General features: G+C 36.7%; 4 protein-coding genes and 1 long non-coding RNA gene across 7 annotated transcripts in view; 3 read left to right on the top strand and 2 right to left on the bottom strand.

Annotated features, from left to right (window-relative positions):
- Positions 1-2780, top strand: part of LOC111805575 — a 4159-nt gene extending 1379 nt beyond the window's left edge. The window contains exons 2-8 of the mRNA XM_023690690.1: positions 44-284; positions 746-859; positions 1049-1131; positions 1237-1351; positions 1609-1700; positions 1907-1972; positions 2638-2780. Of these exons, the coding sequence (XP_023546458.1) occupies positions 44-284; positions 746-859; positions 1049-1131; positions 1237-1351; positions 1609-1700; positions 1907-1972; positions 2638-2752 (826 nt within the window). The 3' untranslated portion in view covers positions 2753-2780. The remainder of the gene's footprint in view (positions 1-43; positions 285-745; positions 860-1048; positions 1132-1236; positions 1352-1608; positions 1701-1906; positions 1973-2637) is intronic.
- A 212-nt stretch (positions 2781-2992) lies between these two features.
- LOC111805574 (kinesin-like protein KIN-14S) lies at positions 2993-4839 on the bottom strand. Its single transcript, XM_023690689.1, has 6 exons — positions 4684-4839; positions 4485-4568; positions 4004-4143; positions 3713-3809; positions 3354-3617; positions 2993-3276 (listed from the first exon to the last, which is right to left on the bottom strand). The coding sequence occupies exons 1-6, from the start codon at positions 4688-4690 to the stop codon at positions 2993-2995; spliced, it is 876 nt and encodes a 291-aa protein (XP_023546457.1). The 5' UTR covers positions 4691-4839.
- Positions 4840-5720: 881 nt separating this feature from the next.
- LOC111805573 (probable linoleate 9S-lipoxygenase 5) lies at positions 5721-23226 on the top strand. The gene is made up of 18 exons (XM_023690688.1): positions 5721-6095; positions 9349-9436; positions 9898-10011; positions 10201-10283; positions 10389-10503; positions 10761-10852; positions 11059-11124; positions 11790-11883; positions 12513-12611; positions 17552-17711; positions 18594-18886; positions 20298-20538; positions 20631-20969; positions 21052-21137; positions 21245-21352; positions 21457-21761; positions 21847-22110; positions 22239-23226. The coding sequence occupies exons 1-18, from the start codon at positions 5806-5808 to the stop codon at positions 22990-22992; spliced, it is 3591 nt and encodes a 1196-aa protein (XP_023546456.1). The 5' UTR covers positions 5721-5805; the 3' UTR covers positions 22993-23226.
- LOC111804787 lies at positions 7212-8560 on the top strand. Its single transcript, XR_002816571.1, has 4 exons — positions 7212-7249; positions 7494-7585; positions 7794-7859; positions 8524-8560. It is a non-coding gene; the product is annotated as an uncharacterized LOC111804787 (long non-coding RNA).
- On the bottom strand, positions 11496-15610 carry LOC111804718 (pentatricopeptide repeat-containing protein At3g05340-like). 3 transcript variants are annotated; one of them, XM_023689479.1, is made up of 3 exons: positions 13508-15610; positions 13371-13431; positions 12613-12689 (listed from the first exon to the last, which is right to left on the bottom strand). In XM_023689479.1, exons 1-3 carry the CDS (start codon positions 15518-15520, stop codon positions 12685-12687), a joined length of 2079 nt encoding a protein of 692 aa, XP_023545247.1. In that variant the 5' UTR covers positions 15521-15610; the 3' UTR covers positions 12613-12684. The 3 variants fall into 3 exon arrangements, 2 of the variants coding, with proteins under 2 accessions (XP_023545247.1, XP_023545246.1); XM_023689478.1 differs by having other exon boundaries at positions 13371-13427; XR_002816562.1 differs by lacking the exon at positions 12613-12689 and adding an exon at positions 11496-11892 and having other exon boundaries at positions 13371-15610.
- Positions 23227-23626: the final 400 nt, after the last annotated feature.

The following is a 23626-nucleotide window of genomic DNA, read 5'->3' as shown; positions in this document are numbered from 1 at the left end:
AAGATCATGGGTTTATAAGTAACGAACACTATCTGTTCACTAGAAGTAAACGTTCTCAATTGATACGAAATGAAAGGAGGAACAGTATTGGCCATCTTTTTGTTTTGTTTTATAAAGATTTTTGTGAAATTGAAATATCCATTCTCATTTGGTTGGTGAAGCAGGACTTTCTCAATGTTTTTACTCTCACTTTCAGCTGCTTGCCTTCAGACTTGGAGGGAGCAGTCAGGCAATCTGGTGAAGCTGCTGGTTTGTTTGTGTCTTCAGGAGGACTAAGAGCAATAGTATGATACTCTTTTTGCTAATCTTTGCCAAATCTTATGCCACTTCTCTATAAATATGCACAAATTATGACAGAACTTGAAAACGCTTGATATTTCCAAATTGCAGCCTCCCCAAATCACCTGAGTAGTATGTTGCTGTAAATTTAGATTCTTCCTGTATAATTTGCCATGCTTGGTCGGACAATTTGCAAGGGATCCATTGCTACTAACTCTGAAACGACCTACTTGTTCGAATGCCAGTTTTGAGACATTTCATGATTCCCCGATTCATTTCTATATCTCCCTAAACAGCTCCAAGCTGTGCTCATGATATTGTCCTCTTCGGACTTTCCATTTTGGGCTTCTCTTCAAAGTTTTTAAAACGTGTCTACTAGGGAGAGGTTTCCACACCCTTATAAAGAATGTTTCGTTCTCCTCCCCAACCGACGTGGGATCTCACAATCCACACCTTTTCTTTTCAGGTTGAGCTCCTTATCCCCCAGCTACAGTTTCTGGACGATGAAGGTGCTCAAGCTGAACTCTGGGAACTGTCCAGAGTTTTCTTGGAGTCAGTCATTGAGGAAACAAAATGTGAGGTAAGTAGAATATGGAATTACCACTTCAAGGCCCTGTTTATCAATCAAGAATTGAATTTGGAGAACACTTGGAATATATTATACCATGGAATGTGTTACAAAGAAAACAGTAGAATTTCAAAGTTCTTAGGATCTTTATTCACTAGCTTTGTAATATACATATCTAAGTAATGCAAATTTAATTGCTAGAAAGTTAAAGCTGTGTTTCCAGATGCTGGGGCCGCTGCACTTCTTGAATATCGATGGAAAGATGCTTCCTTCAAAATTTCCAGGTAAGTTCCATGTAACATACAAGTTGTGTACTCCAAAAGGTTGAGCTAAAGTCGATTTTCGCAATCTGAATCTGTATGTTCTCTTCGTATGGTTGTCGTTCTCAGCTTAAGCGACCGAAAACCTGTAGATACTGCAGATGAGATAGTTGTCATGGTTGTTCCTGATTACCAAATGTTGGAAAATGTGGAGAAAATAGCAGCTGCCCTCTCGGATGATCCGGTAAACATCTGAATCATTCCATTTGCTGTTGAAGTACATAATGGGATATATATATGGTTCAGTTTACTATAATATAGACTTACCCATATAACCATCTACTATATATTTATCTACCATATATATATATATATATATATATATATATATATATATCTATATCTCCGTGACCATTTTTCAATTGAATAAGCTATAAATAAGCAGCGGACTCCATAACCCAACATCCACCTCTTTATTTTATTTTTCTACATTGATGGCAGCCAAGGCCTCTTATCATGTGGAATCCCCGTCTCATCAGCGAAGATGTAGGGGTCGGATTTAACGTTCGAAAATTGAGAAGATACTTTTTAAGGTAAATTTCAAAACTCTTAGTAGACATCAGCATTATGAAACAGTTACTTACAAAAGATGATCATCATAGCTCATAGTGTTCTAATGTGAAGTAAATGTCTAACCTCATACATAAAAGTTGCTAAGGAGAAAAGAGGTCTCATATACAAGAGGCTCTAAACTTAGGATTTGTCCAACTCAACCTCTACTTTGTTCTTTTTTGTGCAGCACATTTACAACAGTCTACTCCATGAGGCCTTTGCCATCTGGTGCTGTATTTAGAGCTTATCCTGGGTAAGGAGATTTTTTAACATCTTATGAGATTCTTTAGATCTATTCACCGTGCTGAAAATACAGAAAAACTCGGTCTAGTCTATTAGGATCACACAACAACACACACTCGATTTAGATGAACACAAAAAATAGGAGAGAAAATGCAAAGAGGAATATTGGCTAGGTTTATATTGATGACTTCAAGTATATATAATAAGAGAGAATACAGAGAAGGCAGAAAGTAAATTTTCAAAACAATGCCGAGGGGTATATATATAGTTCAGTTTATTATATATAGTTTTACCGGATGTAACCATCTACCATATATAACTTTACCAACTATATAGAACTATTTACCATATCTAGTTTTATAGCATAACAATTGGGTAAGCTATAAATAAGCAGCAGACTCTATATCCCAACACAGTCATATAGGAACGACCCAGATTGTCCAGATTACATGAACTAACTTAAGAAAGTAATAAAAAACTATGCTATATCTTACTTGAAAGTAACGGAACCATTAATGTGAAATAATAATCAAACTCAAGGCCATGGTCACTCATCTTACAGCAAATATCCATGGTTGAACTTTCTCCAACCACTTTCTTCTTCTTGTTCATCCTTTTTTTTGGGGGGTTTTCTTTTTTGAAGAAGTGATTGACATCTTTGCAATTGATAACCAGGTTGTGGAAAGTGTTCTTTGATGATAAAGATAGGCCAGGCAGATATTTGCTTGCCAAAGAATTAATAAGCCGTCCGGATGCTGGAGACCTCGAGGTCAGTTACCTAAGAAAATAACATATGAGAAATTATCATCATACTATTAATGTAATAACCCAAGTCTACTTCTANATGTTGCAATGAACTGATAACAAATATCTTAGAACACTAATGCAAGAAATTGTTTCATATGATTATTGATTTTTTTGAACCAAAAGCATTCTGCTCTGTAGTGTTACCAAAATCACAATCACGAAATATGCCATGTAATATAGACATGTGTAACCATCCACGAAAAGTTATGGGAAAAAAGGAAACTCACTTCTTCAGATTTGGGTTGGAGTTGTCTGCCAAGAGATCCCTGATTTTCTCATTGTAAACCTCCAACATGCTGACATACAATTCATATTTCATAACACCATCTCTCTCTTCTGAAATCTTAAACAGCTCCTTTAGAGTTCGGTAGTTGACTCCTCTGTTTTCCGGCGTTCCCTCCATAGTAAATGTCTTCCCTGTTCCAGTTTGTCCGTAAGCAAATATGCAGACATTGTAGCCATCCATCACTGAAGCTACGACAGGTTTAGCTTGACTGAAGACAGCTCCTGCACATTTGAAAAACCATCATCAATACATGGATTAAGAATTCACAGTAACTTACAGCACTAATTCTCACAATTACCTTGGCCGTCCTCAATCTTGAACACATGATCAAATTTAAACTGTTTTTTAGAAGAATCAGAAGAAAGAACTTGAATCTCGTTTTCCTGAGACGAATCAAATTCAATTACAGAGGTAGATCCACTTTCCAATTCGCTTTCATTTAATGGTCTACATCGGCAGAAAACTCTAATATTCCCTTTCAGTTCAATCACTTCATTGTAAAGTCTCTTTCGCTCAGAGGACTCTTCAAGGTATTTCTTCTTCAAAAGTTCATGTTCTGTACCTAAAAAACAAAAAACAGCCCAGGATTCATTGCTAAGGAGTGATTATTAAAAAACGGCAATGATGGGAAATGGTTGGCCAGTAGAAGAAAGCTACCTAGAAGGTGAAGAGTTTTCACAACTTCAGGGCCTGGAAAAGCATCAGAGTCCAGCTTGAATCGTTCAGTTAGGAGCATATGCTGATTCTTCAAATTCTGAAACCATAAATCAACAAAGTAAGAATTGCCAATTTTGCAACTGGAGAAACGAATAAACTAGAAATTTACCTTGTAAACTATACTCACAATATAGAGCATAATTTTTTTTTTTTTATTAAAATGTAATTACTGCATACCAAGAATTTCTCAGCAGCCATTAGAAAAACAAGACCTCAAGTATTTCTCATTACCTTAATTTTGTTGCTCAAGTCAATTACTTTTTGCAGGATTGGAAGAGTATGCGCTCCATCTGGTGATGCTAATTCGGCTTCACTGGACAATTCGTTCCCCATCTTATCATCACATTCAAAAGATTCTCCCAAAGCCATATCTGGACCGCACAGAAATTTAGTGTAAACAAGTTAACGGAAAAGATAATCATAAACGTTTGAACTGATCATGAAGAAAGACAGTCCATGAAATTCTCAGTGGCCAAACTGAAACCAAGGCAAAATTGAACAATGGATTGATCGTTTTCACACCACGACAGAAAACCCTAGGTCTCCAACTGAATGTAAATGTATCAAACTGATTGCTCTTCCGAAATTACATCCATAAAAAGAACGAAAACAGAACCACATCTTCCTGGTTGGAATAGATCCATCAAAACAAACATTCTTTTACACATCGGAACCAGAAAGAATCGTTAAGAAAATGAAAGAATTAGCGAACCTGAACCGGCAATTGAAGGCAGAGGCCTCGAATCATGACTAGGAACAACCGGAGTGCATAATTCTGAGATAACTTCCATTGCAACTGAAATTGAAACAACACTTCTCCAATCATTAAATCAACCAAATCAACAACAAACCACCTCGATCCACTCCTTTCCCCCACAAGAGCCCACCCCAGAAAGCGAGAAAGAGAGTACCTTCCATGGCTTCAAAAAAGAGAGAACGAGGACGTGAATTTCGAGAGAAGCGCAAGAATTTTGATGGAGAAGAAGAAGAAGAAGAAGAAGAAGAAGTGACAGAGCACTGAGTGTAGAGAGAGAGAGAGAGAGAGAGAGAGAGAGAAATGGTAACGTAGGGTTTTGAGATTGAATTCGAAGATTTGAAATGGCGAGCGGGCTATTGACGCTCTTTCAAACGGCTATAAATCATATCAAAATTACGTTTTTGACCCTCCGTTTTCTCGAATCTCGAATCTCGCCCAATGGATCTCCGACTTCTTTGATTTTATTATTATTATTATTATTATTTTTATAATTTTTTATTCTAGAAGTTAATAATATATATATATATATATATAATATAATAGAAATATTATAAAAAAACTTACAATATTTTAATTATAGTTATATATTTCTTTATTTTTTAAATATTGAATGTTATATACTATTGAATTTTAATTTTAATTATATTTTTTTGTATTTATTACAATATTTTATTCCTTAATAAATATTATATTGAAAAATAAAAATAATTTATTAAAAAACTTTAAAACAAATATATATATAAAAGAAATTCTCTGATGGGAATTGATCCCAACTAATTCTCCGTCTTAATTTCTACAAAAATAAATGAAATATTTTCGAGGAAATAGGATTGAAATAGGAGATGGGGATAAGAGCGAAAAAGACTTCCTTATCCCTGCGCGCAACCCGTGGATACCTCTGTGAGCGTTATTTATGTGAACAAACCTAAAACACAAATGAAAAACAAATTTGTGTTCTTTTTGTCCCATCTATGAAATTAATAGAAGTGTTCGTGGCTGAGTTAAATGATAAAATATTTGGATTGCGTTTGGTCGTACATGTCTAAATTATTTGTTCGAATTTTTTGTGTTTGAATTTTAATATATAGTTTAAAATTTTTAAAAAATTAAAATTTGATTTTTTTTTATTTTTTATTTTTTAAGAATTTAACCCATACAAAATGTGACTAAATTTGAGGATAAGCACTTGGCAGCGCCACAAAAAATCCAGAACTTCAGAGTGAATTCATTCTTCATTCTATGGCTGACAGATTGGAGGAGAAATAGTGATCTGTTCATGGCTTCCTCATTCCCAAATCCTTCCTTCGGCCATTGCTCCTTCGTAGCACCATCCAATCCATCCTCATCTACGCACTTCCCCTTATCTTTTCCGCGCCCTTCTTCCCTCGCTGCCTTCCCTCCAATTTCATCCACCAAAAATGGGTCCGTTTCGAAAATTCGTGCCAAGTTCGAGAAATTTCAAGGCGAGATTCCCCAGGATGATACACAAGAACCCAATCCGTCAATGTCGTTGCAACAACAAGAACAACAGCCTTCTGTGAGTCAAGAGGTTGAAGAAGATGACAGGTTTTCAATTTCTCTTCCTCCTCAATGTTTGTTTATTGAATCTTAAAGTTGTTTCAACCCTAGAAGTTAATAGTGGAAAGATGGAAAGAATCTCATGGTGGCTCTTATTTGATTGATTAATGAGTTGCATATAATTAAGAGCTAGGTGGTATGGATTTTTTCAAGCTAATGGAGGATTTGTGACCCATAAGTCTCTCAAAATGGTCTTAAATTATGGTTGAGTGATGAAGAACTAAGTTCTGTAAACCCCAAGGGCTGGCCATGGTGGATTTCTTGGTCTAGAAAGTTCATTTATCCCCTAGGAGTGATCCTGAAGTAGCGGCTTGAGATGTTTTGGAGGGTAAGGTGATGCTGGTAGTAAGATATCCTCAAGAGGGAATATGTAACAACCAAGACCACCGCTAACAGATATTGTCCGCTTTGGACCGTTATTTATCATTGTCAGCCTCACGGTTTTAAAACACGTCTACTAGGGAGAGGTTTCCACACCCTTATAAGAAATGTTTCGTTCACCTCTCCAGCCAATGTGAGATCTCACAATTCACCGCCCTTGAAGGCCGACGTCCTTACTGGCACACCGCCTAGTGTCTGGCTCTGATACTATTTGTAACAGCCCAAGGCCACCACTAGCAAATATTGTCTGTTTTGGCCCATTATGTATCACCGTCAGCCTCACGGTTTTAAAACGTGTCTACTAGGGAGAGGTTTCCACACCCTTATAAGGAATGCTTTGTTCACCTCTTCAACCGACGTGGGATCTCAAAGAATCGGACCATGAGCATAAGGCAAGAAGTTGATCCTCTGTAAGCAAGAAATGCTTTAACTAATTGTTTTTACTGTTTGATCATCTATATGACTATTACCAACCACCATAGGTTGACCTAGTAGTCAATAAAGANTATGACTATTACCAACCACCATAGGTTGACCTAGTAGTCAATAAAGACCTTGTCAATAATAAAGAAGTGGGAGAGAACAAGTTCAAGCGATGGTAGCCACCTACGAACATGTCATCTATTCTTTTGCAAATATTCTTTTGCAAATAGACTAGACATCTTCAAATTAGCTAGGGAACCCTCAGCTTGACTGGAGATATTGTTGAGGATTATTGGAAGGATGTGGAGAAAATAGCAGCTGCCCTCTCGGATGATCCGGTAAAAATCTGAACCATTCCATTTTCTGTTGAAGTACATTTTCGATGTACTACCTAATGGGGTATATATATGGTTCAGTTTACTATAATATAGATTAACCAGATATAATCATCTATTATATATAACTATCTACCATATATATCTTTGTGACCATTTTTCATATATAACACTTGAATAAGTTATAAATAAGCAGTAGGCTCTATAACCCAACATCCACCTCTTTATTTTTCTACATTGATGGTAGCCAAGGCCTCTTATCATGTGGAATCCCCGTCTCATCAGCGAAGATGTAGGGGTCGGATTTAACGTTCGAAAATTGAGAAGATACTTTTTAAGGTAAATTTCAAAGCTCTTAGTAGACATCAGCATTATGAAACAGTTACTTACAAAAGATGATCATCATAGCTCAATAAAGTGTTCTAATGTGAAGTAAGGTCTAACCTCATACATAAAAGTTGCTAAGGAGAAAAGAGGTCTCATATACAAGAGGCTCTAAACTTAGGATTTGTCCAACTCTACCTCTACTTTGTTCTTTTTTGTGCAGCACATTTACAACAGTCTACTCCATGAGGCCTTTGCCATCTGGTGCTGTATTTAGAGCTTATCCTGGGTAAGGAGATTTTTTAACATCTTATGAGATTCTTTAGATCTATTCACCGTGCTGAAAATGCAGAAAAACTCGGTCCAATCTGTTAGGATCACACAACAATGCACACACTCAATCTAGATGAACACAAAAAAACAAGAGAGAGAAAATGCTAAGAGGAATAATAACTAGAGGTTTATATTGATGACTTCAAGTATATACAATAAAAGAGAATACGAAGAAGATAGAAAGTACATTTTCAAATCACTGTCTAGGGATATATATATAGTTCAGTTTATTATATATAGTTTTACCAGATGTAACAATCTACCATATATTGATTTACCAACTATATAAAACTATTTATCACATCTAGTTTTACGGTATAACAATAAGCAGCAGACTCTATAACCCAACAAGTCATATAGAACAACCCAGATTGTCCAGATTATAGTTTAGTCCTGAACTAACTTAAGAAAAGAATAAAAAATTATGCTATATCTTACTTGAAAGTAACGGAACCATTAATGTGAAATAATAATCAAACTCAAGGCCATGGTCACTCATCTTACAGCAAATATCCATGGTTGAACTTTCTCCAACCACTTTCTTCCTCTTGTTCTTCCTTTTTTTTGGGGGGTTTTTCTTTTTTGAAGAAGTGATTGACATCTTTGCAATTGTTAACCAGGTTGTGGAAAGTGTTCTTTGATGATAAAGATAGGTCCCTTATAAGAAATGTTTCGTTCACCTCTCCAGCCAATGTGAGATCTCACAATTCACCGCCCTTGAAGGCCGACGTCCTTACTGGCACACCGCCTAGTGTCTGGCTCTGATACTATTTGTAACAGCCCAAGGCCACCACTAGCAAATATTGTCTGTTTTGGCCCATTATGTATCACCGTCAGCCTCACGGTTTTAAAACGTGTCTACTAGGGAGAGGTTTCCACACCCTTATAAGGAATGCTTTGTTCACCTCTTCAACCGACGTGGGATCTCAAAGAATCGGACCATGAGCATAAGGCAAGAAGTTGATTCTCTGTAAGCAAGAAATGCTTTAACTAATTGTTTTTACTGTTTGATCATCTATATGACTATTACCAACCACCATAGGTTGACCTAGTAGTCAATAAAGACCTTGTCAATAATAAAGAAGTGGGAGAGAACAAGTTCAAGCCATGGTAGCCACCTACGAACATGTCATCTATTCTTTTGCAAATAGACTAGACATGTTCAAATTAGCTAGGGAACGCTCAGCTTGACTGGAGATATTGTTGAGGATTATTGGAAGGAGTAGTCCCACGTTATTTAATTAAGAGAAAGATCATGGGTTTATAAGTAACGAACACTATCTGTTCACTAGAAGTAAACGTTCTCAATTGATACGAAATGAAAGGAGGAACAGTATTGGCCATCTTTTTGTTTTGTTTTATAAAGATTTTTGTGAAATTGAAATATCCATTCTCATTTGGTTGGTGAAGCAGGACTTTCTCAATGTTTTTACTCTCACTTTCAGCTGCTTGCCTTCAGACTTGGAGGGAGCAGTCAGGCAATCTGGTGAAGCTGCTGGTTTGTTTGTGTCTTCAGGAGGACTAAGAGCAATAGTATGATACTCTTTTTGCTAATCTTTGCCAAATCTTATGCCACTTCTCTATAAATATGCACAAATTATGACAGAACTTGAAAACGCTTGATATTTCCAAATTGCAGCCTCCCCAAATCACCTGAGTAGTATGTTGCTGTAAATTTAGATTCTTCCTGTATAATTTGCCATGCTTGGTCGGACAATTTGCAAGGGATCCATTGCTACTAACTCTGAAACGACCTACTTGTTCGAATGCCAGTTTTGAGACATTTCATGATTCCCCGATTCATTTCTATATCTCCCTAAACAGCTCCAAGCTGTGCTCATGATATTGTCCTCTTCGGACTTTCCATTTTGGGCTTCTCTTCAAAGTTTTTAAAACGTGTCTACTAGGGAGAGGTTTCCACACCCTTATAAAGAATGTTTCGTTCTCCTCCCCAACCGACGTGGGATCTCACAATCCACACCTTTTCTTTTCAGGTTGAGCTCCTTATCCCCCAGCTACAGTTTCTGGACGATGAAGGTGCTCAAGCTGAACTCTGGGAACTGTCCAGAGTTTTCTTGGAGTCAGTCATTGAGGAAACAAAATGTGAGGTAAGTAGAATATGGAATTACCACTTCAAGGCCCTGTTTATCAATCAAGAATTGAATTTGGAGAACACTTGGAATATATTATACCATGGAATGTGTTACAAAGAAAACAGTAGAATTTCAAAGTTCTTAGGATCTTTATTCACTAGCTTTGTAATATACATATCTAAGTAATGCAAATTTAATTGCTAGAAAGTTAAAGCTGTGTTTCCAGATGCTGGGGCCGCTGCACTTCTTGAATATCGATGGAAAGATGCTTCCTTCAAAATTTCCAGGTAAGTTCCATGTAACATACAAGTTGTGTACTCCAAAAGGTTGAGCTAAAGTCGATTTTCGCAATCTGAATCTGTATGTTCTCTTCGTATGGTTGTCGTTCTCAGCTTAAGCGACCGAAAACCTGTAGATACTGCAGATGAGATAGTTGTCATGGTTGTTCCTGATTACCAAATGTTGGAAAATGTGGAGAAAATAGCAGCTGCCCTCTCGGATGATCCGGTAAACATCTGAATCATTCCATTTGCTGTTGAAGTACATAATGGGATATATATATGGTTCAGTTTACTATAATATAGACTTACCCATATAACCATCTACTATATATTTATCTACCATATATATATATATATATATATATATATATATATATATCTATATCTCCGTGACCATTTTTCAATTGAATAAGCTATAAATAAGCAGCGGACTCCATAACCCAACATCCACCTCTTTATTTTATTTTTCTACATTGATGGCAGCCAAGGCCTCTTATCATGTGGAATCCCCGTCTCATCAGCGAAGATGTAGGGGTCGGATTTAACGTTCGAAAATTGAGAAGATACTTTTTAAGGTAAATTTCAAAACTCTTAGTAGACATCAGCATTATGAAACAGTTACTTACAAAAGATGATCATCATAGCTCATAGTGTTCTAATGTGAAGTAAATGTCTAACCTCATACATAAAAGTTGCTAAGGAGAAAAGAGGTCTCATATACAAGAGGCTCTAAACTTAGGATTTGTCCAACTCAACCTCTACTTTGTTCTTTTTTGTGCAGCACATTTACAACAGTCTACTCCATGAGGCCTTTGCCATCTGGTGCTGTATTTAGAGCTTATCCTGGGTAAGGAGATTTTTTAACATCTTATGAGATTCTTTAGATCTATTCACCGTGCTGAAAATACAGAAAAACTCGGTCTAGTCTATTAGGATCACACAACAACACACACTCGATTTAGATGAACACAAAAAATAGGAGAGAAAATGCAAAGAGGAATATTGGCTAGGTTTATATTGATGACTTCAAGTATATATAATAAGAGAGAATACAGAGAAGGCAGAAAGTAAATTTTCAAAACAATGCCGAGGGGTATATATATAGTTCAGTTTATTATATATAGTTTTACCGGATGTAACCATCTACCATATATAACTTTACCAACTATATAGAACTATTTACCATATCTAGTTTTATAGCATAACAATTGGGTAAGCTATAAATAAGCAGCAGACTCTATATCCCAACACAGTCATATAGGAACGACCCAGATTGTCCAGATTACATGAACTAACTTAAGAAAGTAATAAAAAACTATGCTATATCTTACTTGAAAGTAACGGAACCATTAATGTGAAATAATAATCAAACTCAAGGCCATGGTCACTCATCTTACAGCAAATATCCATGGTTGAACTTTCTCCAACCACTTTCTTCTTCTTGTTCATCCTTTTTTTTGGGGGGTTTTCTTTTTTGAAGAAGTGATTGACATCTTTGCAATTGATAACCAGGTTGTGGAAAGTGTTCTTTGATGATAAAGATAGGCCAGGCAGATATTTGCTTGCCAAAGAATTAATAAGCCGTCCGGATGCTGGAGACCTCGAGGTCAGTTACCTAAGAAAATAACATATGAGAAATTATCATCATACTATTAATGTAATAACCCAAGTCTACTTCTAACAAATATTGTTCGCTTTGGCCCGTTACGTATCACTGTTAGCTTCGCGGTTCTAAAATGCGTCTATTAGAGAGAGGTTTCCACATACTTATAAAAAATGTTTCATTCCCCTCTCCAACCGATGTGAGATCTGACAATATTTGTAACAGCCCAAGCCTACCGCTAACAAATATTGTCCTCTTTGGGCTTTCCCTTCCGAGCTTCCTCTCAAGGTTTTTAAAACGCGTCTGATAGAGAGGTTTCCACACACTTATCAAGAATGCTTTGTTATAAGTGGAAACCTCTCCCTAACTTATAAGTGTGTGGAGACCTCTCCCTGACATCCACGTTTTAAAACTGTGAGGCTGACGACAATACGTAATGGACCAAAACGGACAATATCTACTAGCGGTGGATTTTGGTTGTTACTATTAATGTGTCTTTTACTTACCTCATAATGTATGATCAGAAGTTAACATCTAGATTATGGAGCTTTCACAATTTGAACTTTATAGTGGTTCTTAAATCCATAAGAGATTAGTTGGAGCAATAATGTAAGCCTAAGTATCTTATGCAGATAATATTTGGAAATGTAGCAGAGTCAAACGACCCGTCATTTTTCGACAAAGCAGCTGGAGTTCTCTCTTCCGTAACCCGATTCATGAAAGCAATTTCAAGATAATCGAAGCGAGTTTCCTTGATATTATTACAACTCATGGTCCTTGTAAGTTATGAACTCCTAATGCATTCTATTCTGTTCCAGAAAGTAAAGAAGAGTCAGTTTTCTTGATAAATATGTTCTTATCAGTCTCTTAGTTGAGTAAACTATAGATAATCAAGCTACAAGCATTGGCTATCAGTTTACTACTACAGCTATCTCATCAAATTTTCCTTATGGTAAAGCCAAGATACATTGATAAGTGAATCTTCTGCAGACAAGAATCACATATCCAAAATCAACCTTGAAGAGAAATACCTTAAATGAAATGGCATGACAGTAATCTGAACTTTGTATTATATGCTATCAGTGAATAACTAGGGGTAAATTTTAGCTGAACTTGTGGAAATTACCTTTTTCACCTATAATGTAGCATTCTCATGTTATCTTTGATGCTCAAGAACAGTATACAATGGTTATTAAACTTATGGTACTCTAACCATGGCGAAAAATGATTAATAGTTTTCTTTAAAAGATGAAGAAAACGTGGCCCATATTAAGTTTTAACATCTCTCGTTATGAAATTGCAAAGGTGTTAACATAATGTCTACAACTTATGAGGCATGAGTCAGTGAACTACAATATGAACATGTCAATCCTCGCTTCGTCGTAATTACAAGAAATAAATCGAGAAATCATCATTAAAATGATAAACATGTCATAAACCTTTTGGTGATGCACCCAAATTTGAAATTATAATTGATTTATTAAACTAACCTTGAGTAAGTGGCCCTGGCTGGCCTGGTGGAAGAAGCAAAAGTGAACATGGGGAGCCTATCTACACAATAATATGGGTAGCCTTCATAAGTGGGAAGGACGTCATTATAATAACAGCTCATGTCTAGTATTCATACCAGAGAGGGGAATAAGTTTGGATCGTTAACACGACCGTTATCGTTATCGATCGGTTCCTTCTTGTCATCAGGATCTAAGTAGAAGAGGATGAATTTCTTATCTGGTACATATCCTTCATCTACCATGAGTACAAACAGATCCATCAAAACTCCATAAATGATATCAGCTTGTGGATGCCTTTTGTCTCCAACAGTAAAACTATGGACTTTCTTGTCAATCTCTATCCAACTGATACCAGTTTCTTTGGCCATTCCCGTCTCCTTCATCTTCCTAATTGTCCTTGCTCTTTCCTTCCAATTCCCTTCAGAAGAATATATGTTAGCTAACAAAACATAAGGGACTGAGCTATACGGCGTTTCCGAAAACAGATGTTCGGCTGCATATTTCCCCATTTCAGAATCACCGTAGAGGCTGCAGGCGCCGAGCAACGCCTGCCACACGAGTAATCCTGGCTGTTCAGGCAGTTTCTCAATGAAGGTTCTAGCTTCAGACAGCAGTCCTGCTCTACCCAACATGTCGACAACACAAGCATAGTGTTCGCTCCTAGGATTTATCCTGTGATCTTTTGTCATTGATTCAAGGAACTCCATACCTTTATTTACTAACCCAACATGACTACAAGCATGGAGTAATGATAGAAACGTGATGTCTGTTGGCTTTGCACCTTCCAGTTGCATATTCTCGTAAAGATGTAGAGCTTTCGAGCCATCTCCATGTCGAGCAAACGCTGCAATCATGGAGTTCCATGTGACAGAGTTCCTATTTTGCATCCTATCAAAGACCTTCACTGATTCATCCAGTGCTCCACACTTGGAGTACATGTTTATAAGTCCATTGCTCACAAAAGGATTGCAACTAAAGTTCTTTTTTACAATAAACGAATGAACTTGTTGACCCAGCCTCAAAGATGTATCAGCACCAAACACTCCAAGAACAGCTGAAACAACATTTTCGTCAATCTCAATCCCCATTTTCAACATTTTCAGAAAGATTTGGATGGCTTCTTCCTCACATCCATTCTGTGTGAACCCTGCAAGGATAACAGTCAACGAAACCATATCGAGTTCCTCAGCCGACTCAAAAATCTTCCAAGCATCTCCAATGCTTCCACATTTTGAGTACATATCCATCAGAGCACTCCCAATGCACAAATCTGACTGAATTCCCAACTTCAAAATAAGACCATGAATTTGACATCCTTCCTCTAATGCCTCCAAACCAGAACAAGCAGTGAGTAAGCTCAAATAAGTTAAAGAATTTGGCTCCACAGAGCCACAACTCATCATCTCCCTAAACAGCTCCAGGCTGTGCTCATAATGCCCATTTTGAGCCAAACCAGAGATCACAGCCGTCCAAGTAATCACATTTCTCTCCTCCATCTCATAAAAAACTTGCCTCCCAAAACCAACACATCCACATTTAAAATACGAACTAATCAGAGCATTTCCCACAGTAATTTCTTGTTCATATCCACTCAAAAACGTCAAACCATGCATCATTTCAATGATGCAACACATCTCCGAGCCATCACAAGCAGATAAAATCGTCGTCAAAGTAGCTTTATCAAATTTACAATCACCAACTAAAGACATAGCCTTAAAATAGCTAAAACCAGCATAGAACTCCCCATTTCTCATAAACCCACCAATCAATGCGTTCCACGAAACAGTATCTCTCGTGGGCATTTCATCAAACACCTTGACAGCATCCGGCAATTTACCACACCTCTCGTACATGGAGATGAGAGAGTTCATTATGACGACCCCATTTTCATGGTTGGAGAGCTCGAAGCTCTTGATGATGGAGGCATGGAGGGAAGAGCCCAAATAGAGGTGGCCGTGTCTTCCACAAACGGACAGAAGGAAGCTTGGGTCTACATGGTTGAGGACGAATGATGAGGAGGTTTCTGCAAATGGGTTTTGATGGAATTGGTCTCTGAATGGGGAGATTCGAGAAGAGGCCCAAGAGGGAAGCTTGGAGCTCAGATTTTGAAATACCCATTTGAGTTTCATCCATGAAAATGGGACTCGGAGACGGTCGCCGTCGAATTGGCTCCAGTCGGATGAAGAGGGATTGATGTACCCTTGCCGCAAGTTTCTCTTTCCTTTTTTATTTTTTTTTTAATTCACCTAACATTGAAATTTAAAATGTTTAAAACATGTTATTAGTTGGTTGAGTAAAATTTGGAACATGTAACCTTTTGATAGAGGGTGTGAAATTTAGAACATGTGACATCTTGGTCGGTTGAGTAAAATTTGGAATATGTAACCTCTTGATGGAGGAGTGAAATTTAGAACATGTGACATCTTGGTTGGTTGAGTGAAATTTGGAACATGTGACCTCTTGATCGAGCGAGTGAAATTTAGAACATGTGACATCTTGGTCGGTTGAGTGAAATTTGGAACGTGTGACCTTTTGATTGAGCAAGTGAAATTTGGAACCTGTGACCTTTTGATTGAGCAAGTGAAATTTGGAACATGTGACCTCTTGATCGAGCGAGTGAAATTTAGAACATGTGACATCTTGGTTGGTTGAGTGAAATTTGGAACATGTGACCTCTTGATCGAGCGAGTGAAATTTAGAACATGTGACATCTTGGTCGGTTGAGTGAAATTTGGAACCTGTGACCTTTTGATTGAGCAAGTGAAATTTGGAACCTGTGACCTTTTGATTGAGCAAGTGAAATTTGGAACATGTGACCTCTTGATCGAGCGAGTGAAATTTAGAACATGTGACATCTTGGTTGGTTGAGTGAAATTTGGAACATGTGACCTCTTGATCGAGCGAGTGAAATTTAGAACATGTGACATCTTGGTCGGTTGAGTGAAATTTGGAACCTGTGACCTTTTGATTGAGCAAGTGAAATTTGGAACCTGTGACCTTTTGATTGAGCAAGTGAAATTTGGAACATGTGACCTCTTGATCGAGCGAGTGATATTTGGAACATGTGACCTCTTGATCGAACGAGTGAAATTTGAAACACGTGACATCTTGGTCGAGTGAGTAAAATTTAGAACTTGACAAGTGTCTTTAGTAGTAAATTCCTAAGTTGAGTTCAAACCTATCATCATAATGTAGAGTGTAATAGGGGATACTATGCGTGCTCTATACCCTTCGTGGTGTATATACCGACAGTGTGAGTGTATGCTAGTCGAAGATCAGATTTAAGGGTAAGTATATGAGATTAGGTTCAAGGCTTGGTATACGAGCTTAGGTTCAAGGGTAGATATACCAGCTTGCATGAGTCCATGTACGCGTACGTGAGCCGTGTAGAAAAATTCTATACTTCCAATTCTATTCCGACCGGAAGCTAAGGCCATTGTCATGAAATGATGTTTTATGACATGTCCCAAACACAATTGTCTACAATTGCATTTCTTGACCTCAGTAGTGGGGAGTATTTTCCTAAAATACTCCAGTCACATACTACTATTACTTTTCAGGTAAATAAATAAAAAATCTCTACACAGATGACAACATCACAGACCGTAGCGAAATTAAAGTTAGGATGGATGCATTTCGTTTTGTTTATATCCCTCAGATTATATCACGAACATTATTTTATTCTCTTCTTTATTTTCCACTATATTGTTTAACGAATTTATTATGAACATATAAGTCGATGACACGTTCTAAAATGCTTTGAAAGGTTTTTACATAGAACAGACGCAAATATATATATATATTTATTTATTTATTTATTGCTCGAGTAGCACAGGTGGATTGTAGCCTTTAAAAAACTACCCTACACATTTAAAATTTCTTCATTTAAATTCATAGTTGGTAGATAATAATAATAATAATAATAATAATAATAATAATAATAATAATAATAATAATAATAATAGTCATAATAATAATAATAATAATAATAATAATAATAATAATAATAATAAGTGGTTGAATCGGGTCGGGTCGGGTCGGGTATTGAAACGGGTACAGGTCCATTAAGTTGCCCGGCTGTGTGGGTATAAAAGGGTGTTTTTAGTTCTTACCTTCTTAAACTTCTTGAGTTTTCTGAAAAAGGAAAGAGAGAGTAAAAAATGTTGTCCAAAGAGAAGAAGATCAAAGGCGAAGTGGTTTTGATGAAAAGCAATGTTTTGGACTTCAACGATTTTAATGCTTCTTTTCTCGATCGTCTTCACGAATTTCTTGGCCAACGAGTTTCTCTCCAACTTGTTAGTGCTGTTCATGGCGATCACAGTAAGTTTTCTCTCTCTTCTTTCATCAATATAATCTCTCTCTTTCTCTCTCTTGGTCTCTGTTCTCGAGAGATTCTTCAAGGGGAGGCCAAACGATGTTACTGACGGTTTTTATACTGTCTAGGAATTTTGATTTAATTGCATGTCTCGAGAATCAGGGTTAGGACGACAAATCACAATTTTTCAAAACAACTCCTGTGACAATGTTTTAGTTTCTTATTTTCTCTCGTAGATTCAATTATAGGTCAAATGTCAGCTACGTTACGGGATGCTTTGCTTTTTGAATAATTTCTCCGTCTTTTTGTTTAAGTTTATACGACCTTTTTAGCAAGATTCTCTAAGAATATATTAGTGGGTATGAAAATGTAGCGTGAGATTGAANTAAAAAAAAAAAAAAAAAAAAAAAACTAATACTTCAATTATAAGTTTTGCTTTTTATCTCAAAAGCATACTTTTGCTTTATAATTATTTCGTTAAATTTTCTAAAAAAATTCTATGTACTTAAAAATAATTTTTTTTTTATATAGCTTAAATATTATTTTATTAAATATATATATTATATAAAACCACATTTTAATTATTATTGCTAATTTTTTAACAAATTATATTATGAAAATTTAGAGATCTAAAAAAGGTTTAAATAATAATAATAAAATAGACATTATTTCTAAATACTATTATTTATTTATTTCTTAAAATAACTTTATGCATAAATAATTTAAAATAAAAAATAAACCAATAATTTTTTTCTCCTTAAAAGGGAAAAAAATAGTCAACATTATTATTTACAGAAAATAAGGTTTAATTTGGTTGAATTATCATCATTTTTTCAAAAAATTATTCTTATAATTGATTTTTTTTTTTTTTTTCTTCTTTTTGGAAGGCAATGGGTCGAGGGGTATATTGGGAAAGACAGCTTATTTGGAGGATTGGATCACTACAATAACTCCATTAACGGCTGGGGAAGCTACCTTCAATGTTACATTTGATTGGGATGAAGAAGAGATGGGAATTCCTGGTGCTTTCTTCATTACAAATCATCATCATACCGAATTCTATCTTAAATCTCTAACACTTCGACACGTTCCCGGCTATGGAAGAATCTATTTCCTTTGTAATTCTTGGGTTTACCCTTTTCGTACCAGCAAAAAAGATCGGGTTTTCTTCGTTAACCAGGTTCGGGTCCTTTTCTCTTCCTACTAGATATTGTAATGCGTTGGAATTAGAATATGTTTTTTTTTTTTCATTCTCGTTCCTTGATTCCCGTTTTGTATAAGTAAGCAAGCCCAAAGTTAAAAAAATTACGATACCTACGATTAAGATCGATTGAAATAGTAAAATAACTTAAGGGCTAAGCTTCTATGACCAACGCTACGTGTTCATGTTTCTGTGTTTTGAAAATTAGGTTATGTGTAAATCGAGTTAGGGATTATACTGAGTTTTTATTTATTTACTAATTTTTTATTTTTGATATTAGTCTCGTGTTTACTATTACCACTGTTCTTAAAATTTGAATTTTATGTCTATTGGTTTTTGAACTTTCAATTGTATCTAATATGTTATGTGAAATCCTACATCGGTGGGAGAGGAGAACGAAACGTTTTTTTTATAAGGGTGTGAAAACTTATTCCTAACAAATGTGTTTTAAAGCTGTGAGGCTGACAACGATATGTACCGGGCCAAAACAGACAATATCTATTAGCGGTGGGCTTGGACTATAACACGCCAAGGGGGTGGATTATTTATAAGGGTGTGAAAATCTATCCCTAACAGACGTGTTTTAAAGCCGTGAGGTTGACAACGATATGTAACGGGCCAAAACGGACAATATCTATTAGCGGTGGGCTTGGACTGTAACACACCAAGGGGGTGGATTGTTTATAAGGGTGTGAAAACCTATCCCTAACAGACGTGTTTTAAAGCCGTGAGGCTGACAACGATATGTAACGGGCCAAAACATACAATATCTATTAGCGGTGGGCTTGGACTGTAACACGCCAAGGGGGTGGATTGTTTATAAGGGTGTGAAAACCTATCCCTAACAGACGTGTTTTAAAGCCGTGGGGTTGACAACGATATGTAACGGGCCAAAACGGACAATATCTATTAGCGGTAGGCTTGGACGGTAACAAGTCAAGGGGTAGATTATGAGATCCCACATTGGTTGTAGAAAGAAACAAAACATTCTTTATAAGAGTGTAAAAACTTGAGACTGACGACGATATGTAACAGGGCAAACTAGACGTCAGTGAGCTTGAAGTATTACATGTTCCAAGATTTTAAATTTAGTGACCAATAGGTTAGTGACACATTTGACAGTAATGAGACCCGTACATTATCGGGTTGTATTTATTATAATTATTGAATCAATTTAAAATTCAAATTAATAATTGATCTATTAAGTAATTTTAAAGTAATGGGACCATAGAGTATCGAGTTGTATTGATTAAAATTTTAAATTAATAATTATTTATCTATTGTTTAAATTTAATTTGAAAAGGCTATTATTTAATTGATGACGTCAAAATTGAAGTTTAAAGGTATAAATAAATGAAAATTTAATTTTGTTTTACCCTAATTGAAACAGACCTATCTTCCAAGCGAAACACCAGAGCCGCTTCGTAAGTTGAGAGAAGACGAGTTGCAGAGCTTGAGAGGAGATGGCAATGGCGAACTCCAAGAATGGGATAGGGTTTATGATTATGCTCTCTATAACGACCTTGCTGATCCAGATAAAGGTTCAGAATACGCTCGTCCCGTCCTTGGCGGCTCGACCAACTATCCTTACCCTCGGAGAGGAAGAACCGGACGACCGCCGACTAAATCTGGCAAGAAAATCAAAATCTCTTCCTAATAGTATTGTAGATTCAATTTATTGGAAATGTATCGGAATTGGAATCGATTTTTCTTTTTCTTTCAGATCCGGAAACTGAGAGCAGAATACCACTTGTTCAGAGCTTAAACATTTACGTTCCGAGAGATGAGAGATTTGGTCACGTGAAGTTATCCGATTTTCTTGCTTATGCGTTGAAGACAGTATCGCAGTTTATCAAACCTGGCCTCGAAGAATACTTTGATGCCACTCCGGGTGAGTTCGACAGCTTTCAGGACGTTCTTGATCTCTATGAAGGAGGATTTCGAGTGCCGGATGGTTTGTTTAAGGTTATCAGGGAAAACATTGCGGCTCCGTTGATCAAGGAAATTTTTAGAACTGATGGTGAAGGGCTCTTCAAATTCCCTATGCCTCAAGTGATTAAAGGTATTTGAAGTTTGTAGTCTCTGATAACTTAGGTTCTTGTTAGCTTAAATTTCTGATGATTTAATCAATTTTTTTGTAACAGAGGATAGATCTGCATGGAGGACCGATGAAGAATTTGGTAGAGAAATGCTGGCCGGAGTGAATCCTGTAGTCATTCGTCGTCTCCAAGTAATCTCAGCAATATATAATAACCTCGTTTTTCAAATGTATAAAAATTTGGGATTAAGAAAATCTGAAATGTTTCCCAAATTGAATATTCATACTTTGAATTGCAGGTGTTTCCACCAACGAGCAAGCTTGACCCTGAAGTTTATGGTGATCAAAACAGCAAGATAACTGAAGAACACATAATTCATAACTTGGATGGATTTACGGTAGAAGAGGTGAATTATCATCATTGAGTAAATAATCCCAAGAAAAAACAAGTTTTGATCCTCGGAAGATATTATTTCTGCATTCTCATATCTTGTATAATTTGTTGGCTTAGGCAATCAATAAGAACAGGTTGTTTATATTGGATCACCACGATTCACTGATGCCATACCTTAGACGAATTAATACAACTTCCACAAAGACTTATGCTAGTAGAACCCTACTTTTCCTTAAAGAAGATGGGACTCTGAAGCCATTGGCAATCGAACTGAGCTTGCCAAATCCTCGGGGAGATGAATATGGAGCGGTTAGCAAGGTTTTTGTTCCAGCCGAACAAGGGGTTGGTAGGTCAATCTGGCAACTTGCCAAAGCTTATGCGGCGGTAAATGACTCTGGCTACCATCAACTCATCAGCCATTGGTATTATTCTTCTGTGATATGGACTGAAAATTTGAGTATAGTTCTAGTCATATGGATTCTTGAATTTAACTTCGGTATCTTGTAGGCTGAATACTCATACTGTAATTGAGCCGTTTGTGATTGCAACGAACAGACAACTAAGTGTTCTTCATCCAGTTTACAAGCTTCTCCATCCCCACTTTCGAGACACCATGAATATAAACGCGCTTGCTAGACAGATACTCATTAATGCAGGTGGCCTTTTAGAAGCAACAGTTTTTCCGTCCAAATATTCCATGGAGATGTCAGCTGTTCTATATAAGGACTGGGTTTTTCTTGAACAAGCGCTCCCTGCAGATCTCATCAAGAGGTAAAATATTCATGGTAGCATTTGTTATCGAGCATTAGTCTGGTTAAGGAAGATTTTCTTTTTCATACAATGTCCTGATACTTTGAAAACTAGTCATATAACTTGCTCAAGCTCTTTGGTTCATTTAGAGGAATGGCAATTGAGGATTCAAATTCTCCACATGGAGTTCGTCTCGTAATTGAGGATTATCCATATGCTGTCGATGGACTTGAGATCTGGTCAGCAATCAAGACATGGGTTACAGATTATTGTTCTTACTATTACAAGACTGATGAAACCGTGCGGGATGACTCGGAACTTCAGTCTTGGTGGAAGGAACTTAGGGAGAAAGGTCATGGTGACAAGAAAGATGAACCGTGGTGGCCTAAAATGCAGAATATTTCTGAGTTAATAGACACATGTACTATCATTATATGGATTGCTTCGGCTCTTCATGCTGCAGTGAACTTTGGACAATACCCTTATGCAGGTTATCTTCCCAATCGACCGACTATAAGTCGGAAGTTCATGCCAGAAGAAGGCACTCCCGAGTATAAAGAACTTGAATCAGACCCCGATAAAGCCTTCTTAAGAACAATCACTGCGCAACTACAAACTCTTCTCGGTGTCTCGTTGATAGAGATTTTGTCAAGGCATTCGTCTGATGAGGTCTATCTCGGCCAAAGAGACTCCCCTGAGTGGACTACAGACAAAGTACCACTCGAAGTGTTCGAGAAGTTCGGGAAAAAGTTGGCCGAGATCGAAGAAGCAATAACCAAAAGAAATGAAGATTTGACATTGAAAAACAGAGCTGGACCAGTCCTGATGCCCTACACTTTGCTGTATCCATCTGGTGATGAAGGGCTCTCAGGGAGAGGAATTCCCAACAGCACCTCCATTTAAACCTCTTCTTTGAATAAGGTACACAGAAGTGGCTATTATCATTCACTAAAGTATGGTAAATTATGTTCAATAAAGTGCAGTATGTTCAATAAGTGTTTGAAGCAATGATATTTTAGTAAATTATGTTAAAATCAGGAAAGTATGGCGAGATTATGACTCTAACATTTCCTTGCATCCTCGATGATGTGATCTCGTTAGCTACTTGATTTGAACTGCTTCATAGATTGACAACTATCCCTATAAGTCAACACGGATTCTTTTAGCATGGTTTGTCTAGAAAAAGTTACATATGATATAGTTATGAACTATCCATTCTTTAACTATCAAAGAACGAAGGTGCTACTTTATTGGTATAGTTAGTAACAATAAATTATTTTTAAGCATTTCTTAGCTATCATAGGCTCATAATCACTCTTATTTGGATGGGTATATAAGTAAGGGACTTGTGCCTGAAGTGGACAATTTCATATCATTCTAAAAGTTTCTTGTTTTTTCGGTGGTCTTGAGAGTGCTATTTGAAAATCTTTATCTAAAAACATGATCTAAGAAAGAAAGCAAAACTCGATGTTCTTTTAATGGTTCACTGAAACATGAATCAATTCACAAGAACCACAAACGAGAGTAGATGAAATAA

Source organism: Cucurbita pepo, chromosome LG11 (assembly GCF_002806865.2).
Source record: "Cucurbita pepo subsp. pepo cultivar mu-cu-16 chromosome LG11, ASM280686v2, whole genome shotgun sequence".
NCBI classification, from domain to species: domain Eukaryota; kingdom Viridiplantae; phylum Streptophyta; class Magnoliopsida; order Cucurbitales; family Cucurbitaceae; genus Cucurbita; species Cucurbita pepo.
Note: the sequence above shows the minus strand (reverse complement) of the source record. Positions and strands in the feature narration are given on the sequence as shown.

Bases quoted from the DNA above. Each gene is read 5' to 3' on its own strand.
- LOC111805573 (XM_023690688.1), top strand. From the start codon at position 5,806: ATGGCTTCCTCATTCCCAAATCCTTCCTTCGGCCATTGCTCCTTCGTA. The intron at 12,612-17,551 runs AGATAATCGAAG...AGAGAGTAAAAA, and splicing joins GATTCATGAAAGCAATTTCA to ATGTTGTCCAAAGAGAAGAA. The intron at 21,138-21,244 runs GTAATCTCAGCA...TTTGAATTGCAG, and splicing joins TAGTCATTCGTCGTCTCCAA to GTGTTTCCACCAACGAGCAA.
- LOC111805574 (XM_023690689.1), bottom strand. The intron at 3,618-3,712 runs GTAGCTTTCTTC...TTTGTTTTTTAG, and splicing joins GAAAACTCTTCACCTTCTAG to GTACAGAACATGAACTTTTG. The intron at 3,277-3,353 runs GTAATTGTGAGA...TCAAATGTGCAG, and splicing joins CAAGATTGAGGACGGCCAAG to GAGCTGTCTTCAGTCAAGCT.
- LOC111804718 (XM_023689478.1), bottom strand. From the start codon at position 15,520: ATGAAACTCAAATGGGTATTTCAAAATCTGAGCTCCAAGCTTCCCTCT. The intron at 13,428-13,507 runs GTATGAATACTA...TTGTGTAGATAG, and splicing joins CAAACTTATTCCCCTCTCTG to GCTCCCCATGTTCACTTTTG.